The sequence below is a fragment of the Ceratosolen solmsi genome, unplaced genomic scaffold (assembly GCF_000503995.2).
Source record: "Ceratosolen solmsi marchali unplaced genomic scaffold, CerSol_1.0 scaffold56, whole genome shotgun sequence".
Classification (NCBI taxonomy): domain Eukaryota; kingdom Metazoa; phylum Arthropoda; class Insecta; order Hymenoptera; family Agaonidae; genus Ceratosolen; species Ceratosolen solmsi.
Window position 1 is genome coordinate 113803 of NW_011948425.1, and position 9226 is coordinate 123028.

Consider the following 9226-nt stretch of genomic DNA (forward strand, 5'->3'; position numbering starts at 1 on the left):
ATCATATATCGATAAATCTTTTTTTTCTCATCGAAGCGATCGAAGAATCCAGTTATGGGGCTCATTCAATGACAAACAAGTACGGATTCCTCGACCCGGACTTATTGAAAATTTTCGTTTATTTCGTTCATTTGATGAGGGGATACACATTAAGAGTCGATCTTGGTACCCAAAGTGACGAGGAACAGAGACGATTCATTATCTCATCCTCTGACTCTGCTGCACAGCATCGTTTATTAAATAAATTGCATTATTTTTTTCTTTTTGTTTTGTTTTTTGGATGTACTTGATTTGAAGGGAAAAAAAAAAAAAAAATAAATGAAATTTTGTGACTTTCCCTCTTAGCGTTATAAGATCGTAGTAAAGACAATATCGATAATATTTATTATACGAACGGTTCGAAGTTTATGATTTCGCTTGAAAATTGCGTCACGTACTTTGCGACTGACTTAACATAACGAGCATCTCGGTTTTTTTTCTTTTTTTTTTTTTTTTAACTACTTTTAGTCGTCATGTGCTGTCGTCGATGTGACGTTCCTCTCAGCATCTTCTCCGGCTTCATCGTTTTCTTCATTTGCTGCCATATCTGGTAGCGGCTCAGGCGCGTATATCACCCGGTTAACGATTAGCGATTCGAGGAAATTCATTAGAGCTTACCCGGGTAGTCAACTTGCTACCTGGGCAACTTGCTACGGGACACCTTGATTGGCGTGTCCTCGCCATTATTATTGTTCTCATGTGTCTTCTTTTAGTTTAATCGACACTCGCTATTCTTCCAACTATTCGTTCTGTTATCCTCGGGTCTTACAAACGAATTTTTCCATATCCGCGTACCTTTTCGTCCGTAACTTTCTCTCAGCATTATTTGGCTTCGCTTGGATTGTCGAAAACTACCGAGTTTCTATGCCCTACTCCATGGGAAAAGTAACGTGAAACGAGGATTTGACGAATACGGTACATTTCGTCCTATCCTTTCAACTCACATACTCATTCCCTTCGCAAGCGTTCGCTCATTTCTCTGCTCGGTTTCGTTATTTCAGCATTTTTGGTTTTATTCGCTTCGATATGTGACTACTAGGGATACCTGCGGTATATTTTACACTCCAACATAGGAGTTCGACGAAGGTCTCTATCTCTCTTTAGCTTTTACTTAAAAATAAACTAAGTGACAAGGTTCTTCCTTGTCATAGGTAATGGCAACAACCGAGAATACCGCGAGGAGCGACATGGCTTCCTTCACTCGAGTTGCTCCAGGAAATTAGGACTCTTGAAGTATTCAGGGACAGGATCATCCAGCCTTGAAATCACCTTATAGATGGATTTTTTCCAAGACTGCTCCGAATCTTTGCCAGCTTGAATCGCTTTGAAGAACTCCTTGAGCGTCTGTTCGACAACATACCTGAAGTTCGACGGTACCTGAAATTAACAACGCTTTTTATTAGCGAGGTTGACTCATTTATTACAAGCTCTATTATAATTGCGACATTCATAGCATACATATTAAAAGCGAAGTAGCGTATTTATTATTAAATTAAAATATATTTACACTGATCAAATATTTTCTCGTGCGTACACGAAAGAGAGACATTTTTTCTGTTTTTTAATCTTTTTTTCTTTTTCCTTTTTTTTTCTTTTTTCTTTTGTTTTTTTTTTGTTTTTTTTTTTTGTTTTTTTATTTGTTTTAACTATTTTTTCTATTTTCTTTTCTTATTATCATATATGACTCGACGGCTAAGTATGTAGTAAATAATAATCGATCCGTTACTACATAATCGAAGCATTCATTATATAACTAATAGAAATGAAAATTATCATAAGCAGCAAATAATAATCGAAAAGTAGCGTGTGCGTGTTCTGTGTAATTGCGCACCTGGGGATTCCATACCTCAATGTGGTTGTTACGATTGTAGTGTAGATTGAGCACCCGATAGATTTCAGAGTCCCCGCCAACTTGGAGATCTTCGACATTTTTAACTCCTTCCGAGACTGCTTGTCTCGCGTATTTCTCCATTTGAATGTAATAAAACTCACTGTAACGAGACAATTAGAGGGCCATAAGTCATGATTGATATTTGAAAATTTAATTTGAAAATTTAATTTGAAAATTTAATTTCTAGAATTATAGGCCTAGAATTATAGATAGACGGGCAAATTATCGCTTCAAATATCCTCCCATCAAATTAACAGCTCGCGGAGCGACAATAAATTTCCAGAAATCAGTAACATATTTACTTTTTTAAATTTGCGAACATCTTACAATTCATTCATTTTGCTTTCCAATTTTTCTCGCTATGATTGCGCGCAATACGAGCGTACAATCGGTAAATAAAATTGGAGAACTTGCATTAAGGAGGATAAGATGGACGATATCGGCTTGCTAGATTATAAGGAATTAATTGAATTTCCCGAAAGTAAATGACGCTTGTTTTCTTTGGAAGAAGGCCTGTCCCCACCCATCTCGTCAAAAGCTCAAATGTCCTCTCAACTCTTTTAATCTCACTTATTCCCCCATCCACATTGCCAATGATAACGTTGTCCTTTTGTTCTGAATTTATCGGGTTTCGGCGTTGCACCTAAGTCGATCGGAACAATACGAATTAACGAAAGAGTCAGGCGCTGCTGTTTCTTCTTGCGTAAATTTCAGCCCCTCCACGATTATATTTAAAAGGATTTTATCCTCGTCCATTTCTTTATGCCTTCGTCGTTGGACTTGCCGTAATTTTTATTGCGGGAGTGCACGGATTGTCGCGGTGAAAAATGCTTCGGCAAGCGTCGCGAACCTTTGTTAAATGACATACAAAACCAACTCGCCGCAGCGATCTTATCGCCGTAACGACTGCCAGCAGCAGTTCAGGGTCGCTCGGAGCAATTTTTTAAGATTGCTTCCAAGCGAGGGGATTCTCGGCTAACATCTGCGAGAATTCGCCGAGCACGAATCCGCGTCTCGACTCTTATCCCGCATTTTCGCGACTACACGAGCGAATCCTTCGTGTACGCGCGCCCGCGTATAGAAATGGTAGGTGGTCGGGTTGGGGGGTTCGGCTGGGTTTTTCGCGTTCTCGAGGTCACGAGTGAGAGAAGAAACAAACGCCGTAAAAAGAACAAGAGGCGCGCACAACGTGTGTAGTACAGCGAAAAACGCAAGCCCTTTTACAGGCGGATGCTCGATGCTCGGGCGACATTCTTTATTCCCGAGATGTGCATCCCGTGCTAATTAGAACAATCCCGATAGCGAGCTCGTGCTCGGGGTCTCCGGATGAAGTGGCGGATCGAGCGAACGCGAGCAAAGGAAGTCAGGCGAGGCAAATCGGAATAATGAATTATATGTCTCGCGCATCGTGGAGCAATCTCGTCTTTTCCATCAACGATGGCGCGCATCTCGTTGGGTTAAAGGCCTCGCGATGCCATCTTCTCGACTTCTCGAAATACTCTTTCCGTCGCCCTCGCGCCTATAATTCTTACTCAGCCAACCAATTGCTACTCGGTGGATGGCCGAATGTAGGCGGAGTAGATGCGACAGGCTACATACGTATCGGCACGCGCCCTCGCCAAGTGTCTAATTAAAGCAAACACCTGTGGAGACAGAGGAATGAAGAAGAAGTGGTATGGGACGCCACAGCGACAGATATACACACACAGACACACGCGCACACACACACACACACACACACACACATACATACATACATATATATATATATAGAGAGAGAGAGACAGATAGATAGATAGATAGATATATAGATAGATAGATAGATAGATAGAGAGAGAGAGAGAGAGAGAGAGAGAGGGAGGAAATGTGGTGCGGGGGAGGGGAGGGTCTGATATATTTCGAGGGAAATGGAAATGATAAAATAAAGAAGAAAAGAGGAAAAAAGTGGCCAAGTGCTAGAATTGCCACTCTCCGGGGGCTCTCCAAGTGTCGTCGACGCGCAATAGCGAGCATGAGATAGTGAGAGGGAGAGATAGTACGCGACGTGTGAGCAACGCTTCAATGCTAAGAGAAAGATAAAGAAGCGAATCGTAGGGCAAAGGGTGAATCGTAGCGTGGCTGTCGAGTTTCGTTCATTATACTATACTATAATTAGGATAATAATAAGCTCTTGAGGCGGGGGATGATTTTCTTGAGGGCTGCTGAAGCGTAGGACAAATGACGCGGCATTCAGACAACTGGAGAGATAAAGAGAGGCGTGACTGGGCGAGAGTCGGAAACGTGGGTGGGGTGCCGATTATTAGCATCTAATTACGTGGACGGCTTTGTTATTATTACTCCTTATTCGCGATTAGAGGTCGCGGCGAGCTAAGGAAGGCGAGCGAGATAGTCTCTTTCGGGGGGACAAAATTTTGGCGCTCTTTCGACCTTTGCTCTTTTCACTTGTCTTTGCGTCGTCACGTACCTTTCAAGTCAACGTCACTTTTCTCATATTGTCCATTTCACCCATTATTCTTACTTTTTCTTTTCAATGGCTTTCAAGATACATGTATACCCGAAGAATCCTTCATCGGAGGAAGAAAATACGATACAAAGGTTTGATAATTAGCGAGGCTATTATTGTATTTTCATTCTTTCTTCTTCTATTTCTTTTTTTCTTTTTACATATAAGATAGATGATATAATATAGATGGCTATTCTGTGCATATGGAATGAATAAAATAAATATTTACTTCAATCTACTTTAATGTACACTAGTCGTTTATTTCAAAATGCCATATCAGCATAATTATTTCTCTAGACTGTCGATCGTTTGTTATTGCATTTGCTTTTTTTCTGGTTTTCTTTCTTTTTCTTTTTCTTTTTTGGCTTTGTTTTGTTTTGTTTTGTTTTTTTTATGCCGAGACTAAGGCAATATGTTGAAACGTTTGATCTAACTACGGAATAAAGCAATGCACTTCAAAACAAAGTTATCTGTACATTAAAGTCGCTCTAATAGGGCGAGTCGATCCGGATAACTCTTAACCGGAAAAAAAAAAAAAAAAAAAAAAAAAAAAAAAAAAAAAAAAAAAAAAAAAATAATAATAATAATAATAATGATAATAATAATAATAAAAGAAGAAGAAAGGAAAAAAAAAACAAGGCGGTTACATTGGCTTTTTTAGTCAGGTACATGTATATACAAGCGGAGGGGCTTTACGGCGAAAAGTCGTTTGTTCCGTTTGTGCGCGCGACAGTCACCGAAACAGCACCGGTTGCCTCTCCCTTGAGACATTTTGCTCCCAAGTCCGTCTTAAGTTTCTCCTGGCCCTTCACTCTCTCCTTGTTCTCCTTCAGCTCTCTCGCTCGCTCACTCGCTCACCCCAGCTATTAAATGCCTCCATTCATGAATCGCCGTTTCTACACTTTCTTATAAGCCAAGCCAGTCCTGACCACCCTTCGCTTCAATCTCACCCTCCTCCCCGGCCCACCTCTTCGCCAAGCGTCCGCCCTTCCCCGCCACCGCCGCCGTTTGCCGCGTTTAACGGTTATTCTCGGTGACCTTCGACAATGGGCGCTCACCCCGCGAGATCAGTGCCGTCGCTCTGACCCCGGAGTCGTCTCGGTTTCTTTTTGCGCCCCTTCGCCAGTTACTGACGCTTCCTTGCCACAACTTTCCCACGAGATAAACAGGCAAGCCTCGGCAAACACAGTCAAAGTGGGACAACGACCCGGTCGGGCCAAGAACGAGGAGAAAAATCATTCAATCCAATTAGCCGCCTTAGCCGAGGGCTAAACCGCTCGGCTCGATCGTGCGTACCTTTTTATTGGCCAAAATCGTTTTTACATCACTTTTTACGTCACTCTGTTAAATTCGTCCGCGTGACTCCTTGCGACAGTCAATCCATTCCCTGGCTCCACTCATCTCGACTAACAAGCCCCGAGGTCAGATGACTCGTGCCCAAGCATTAAAGCCATCTCCGTGACGGCGGCGATTACGTATTCAAGGTCACATTAGCGTAAGCCCGAGACGCACTTAATGGTCCACGACATTCGACGATGAGCGCGTATTCCGAAAAAAATAATTTTTAATCTCCCTTGAATCTTTGAAATCCCGTTTGGCCTCCTAACGACGCCCTTAATCAGGAGTAACTATTTAATTAACGGGAACTTTGATGTTCATCTTCCGTAGCGAAACCAATTAAAAAGCCAAAGGAACAATCTGGGAGAAAGAGGAGCTGCCGCCGTCGCCGTCGCCGTCACCGTCGCCGTCGCCGTCGCTGCCGCCGCCGCCGCCGTCAGCGTCACCGTCACCGCCACCGCCACCGCCATCGCCGTTACAGTCGACGCCGCGTGCGAAATCGCGCAGCAGCAAGAGAGGAAAGTGGCGGAGCCATTTATAATAGGAAATCTTTCAAGATGAAGCGTCAAAGGGAAGCGAGCCGATCCTCGTAAGCAAGGCTGACGCGCGCATCAAGGATTCAGCCGACCAATCGAGCAGCCAAAGGCCGCGATGCCCCCAATGAGCGGCTGCGAACAATTCCGCTAAAGAAAAAGGGCCCGGCTGTTCATCCCGCGGAATGAGTTTTCGCGCGCTTGAAAGCGAGCGCGCAGAAAATCTTAAAAGCAAGCGGAGTCGGGGCGTGTGAGTGGGTGGAATGATATCGCGCGTCCCGTGTATGCCTCCGCCGGGGCGGAAACGCGCCTCCATAGAGGGCGCGTGAAAAGACGAGACGGAGAAATAAAGAGGTGTCGTAGGCAGGCGAGCGTGCACCCACTCCTCGCTCCTCCCTCCTCGCGCCCCCTTCTTAATTAGTAATAAACCCTTAAATTCGACGCCACGACTTTCCAAGACTTTTTATACATGCACGTGAGTGCGCGCATATGCAAGTGACTTTACGGCCCTCGGCTCTTTTTCTCCGTATCTCGCGTATTCTCATTCTTTGCCGATGAATGGGTGTGGGTGCTTGTTAAGTGATTAGCGCCCGCTGAAGTAATTCCCGGCATAAATCTTAGCAATTAAAATATTAAATTAATGCGTGATTATGCGCATCGCCGTTTATACCTGCAGCGTGGTATTGCATACACGGCAATTATAAGCTCTATTTCGTGCTCCACCACTACCACCTACCTACCTTACCCTCATTCTTTTCTCTAATGAGCTAACTTTATCGAGACGGAGCGAGAGAGAGAGAGAGAGAGAGAGAGAGAGAGAGAGAGAGAGAGAGAGAGAGAGAGTGAGAGACAGAGATGCTTAGTATGTCTAGGACTGTAATTTAATATGACGAAAGTAATGTCAACGTGAATTAATTATATCAACATTTCAGCAATAATTCGCTAAACAACAATTTCACCAAATTCTATTTGTTTACACAATTGATGTAATACGGAATAGAAAAAGAGAATCTTTTAAGCTTTAATCCCTTTATACACTTTATGATAAATAATTTTATCATAATAATAAGTCGTCAGTTTTTCCGTTTTGCGATTACGTAAATATGTCATTTCATTTAATTCAGTAATTCTTCATCGTGGTGCATAAATTTCAATTTTTACATTCATAAAAATTAATCTACGGATATAGAATTTATCGTAAGTATTTTGTAAGAAAAGCTATATTACTACCGCCCAGTTATATTTAATTAAATTCTTTAACATTGTACGATTAGTCTAACTACAAATACGTAAATGATTATTATATAGTAATAAATGTGCTACTATTTGGGAATTTGGTTATTTAGAAAATCATTTGTTTTCATTTATAAATTTATTTATTTATTTATTTATTTTAGGCGAGGTAAGAAAACTCGCTTGTAAAACCACATAGGCACCGGCAAGAATGCTCATATGTCTCGAAAGCCATATAAAGCATTATTTTTCAAAAGCAATTGGCACACGCCTGACACTCCTTCCTTCCTCCCTTTTGCCCTCTCTCGCTCTCTCTCTCTCTCTCTCTCTCTTTCTCTCTTTCTCTCTTTCTCTCTTTAACCCCCTTCGTTCTCTCTTGCACACTGCCTCCATTTCTCTCTTGTAAGCCTAGGACAATCGAATACGATCGTATGGCAGATGTGCCTTCGACAATGTACTTTCTCTCTTTCTTTCTCTCTCGGAGAAATCGCACAGCTCTAGGGTTGAACGGGAGTGCTAAAAAGAAAGAGAGGGAGAGAAGAGAAAAAGAATGGAAAAGAAGTGGGGTAGTAGAAAATTGCCAAACGAACTTACGTTAGCCTGTATGTTTCTGTACAAGCAATACTTGATGCCAAATACAGGGGGACATAGAGATAGAGAGAGAGAGAGAGAGAGAGAGAGAGAGAGAGAGAGAGTATACTCGTGAAATGTGTAGAGGCAATGTGTATATATATATGTGCATGATACAGGAAAGGGGGGTCGGTATGTCGCACGCGCTATTCTTACAATGAATACTTTTCGCGTATGTCTCCTGTACGTACATTAGTATATATGTATATATTATACATGCGCACTTCTTATTTTCCCCTTTGCATCTGGTTGCCTTAAAGCTGTTCTGTCAATCTCTCTCTCTCTCTCTCTCTCTCTCTCTCTCTCTCTTTCTCTAACTCTTCATTTCGTGTCTCTGTCTTTCTTTCTCATCTTTATATTCCGTCCCCTATAAACTGTCGACTGGTTTCCTTACCCCCTACTCCCTCTTTTTTTGATATATCCCTTAGCTTCTGCCCTTGTGTTACAACTTTTCTCTCTCTTTCTATCCTTCATTCGTGTTTGAACCCCAAACTCCGTATCTCTTGTGGCTCCAAAGTTTGCTTGGGTCAAATCTGCGTCCTGCCACTATTTTCATTGCCTGTGCTATCATTATTATCCTTGTTACGGTGAATCGATTTGGATTTGCACAATGATGCACGTGCATTTTCAAAATCAACCCTTCTTTCCTTTTCCCATAGTCTGATAAGAAAATTCACTAATATTTTTCATTATCTAACGAAAAAGTGCCAAATCATTATTTATAAAGTATAAAAATTAAAAAAATTAAATTTGAATTAAGACGACGGTATTATTAAATATACTTCACATCTTACTATTATTTCATATTATTATGGATCTTATCGACTGACCTTATAACATATATAGACGTAGAGTGTGAAAATTTTGAAAAATAAAGAATTCCAACGTATATTTATATGCTGAACGTAAAATTAGGAGAAAAGATAGAGTTGTTACTGTCTGTATTTCAAAGCTTTCAGCGAACATATAAGAGAATGAGCTCTGGTATACGTGAGCAAGCGAGACAAGGAAGAAAGAGAGAACGTGATAGATAGATAGATAGATAGATAGATAGATAGA

General features: G+C 41.6%; 1 protein-coding gene across 1 annotated transcript in view; it reads right to left on the reverse strand.

Moving 5' to 3' along the window:
• Positions 1 to 1003: 1003 nt before the first annotated feature.
• Positions 1004 to 9226, reverse strand: part of LOC105362764 (homeobox protein prospero) — a 34667-nt gene continuing 26444 nt past the window's right edge. The window contains exons 5-6 of the mRNA XM_011500252.1: positions 1886 to 2030; positions 1004 to 1416 (exon numbers count right to left, since the gene is read on the reverse strand). Coding sequence (XP_011498554.1) covers positions 1237 to 1416; positions 1886 to 2030 — 325 coding nt within the window. The 3' untranslated portion in view covers positions 1004 to 1236. The remainder of the gene's footprint in view (positions 1417 to 1885; positions 2031 to 9226) is intronic.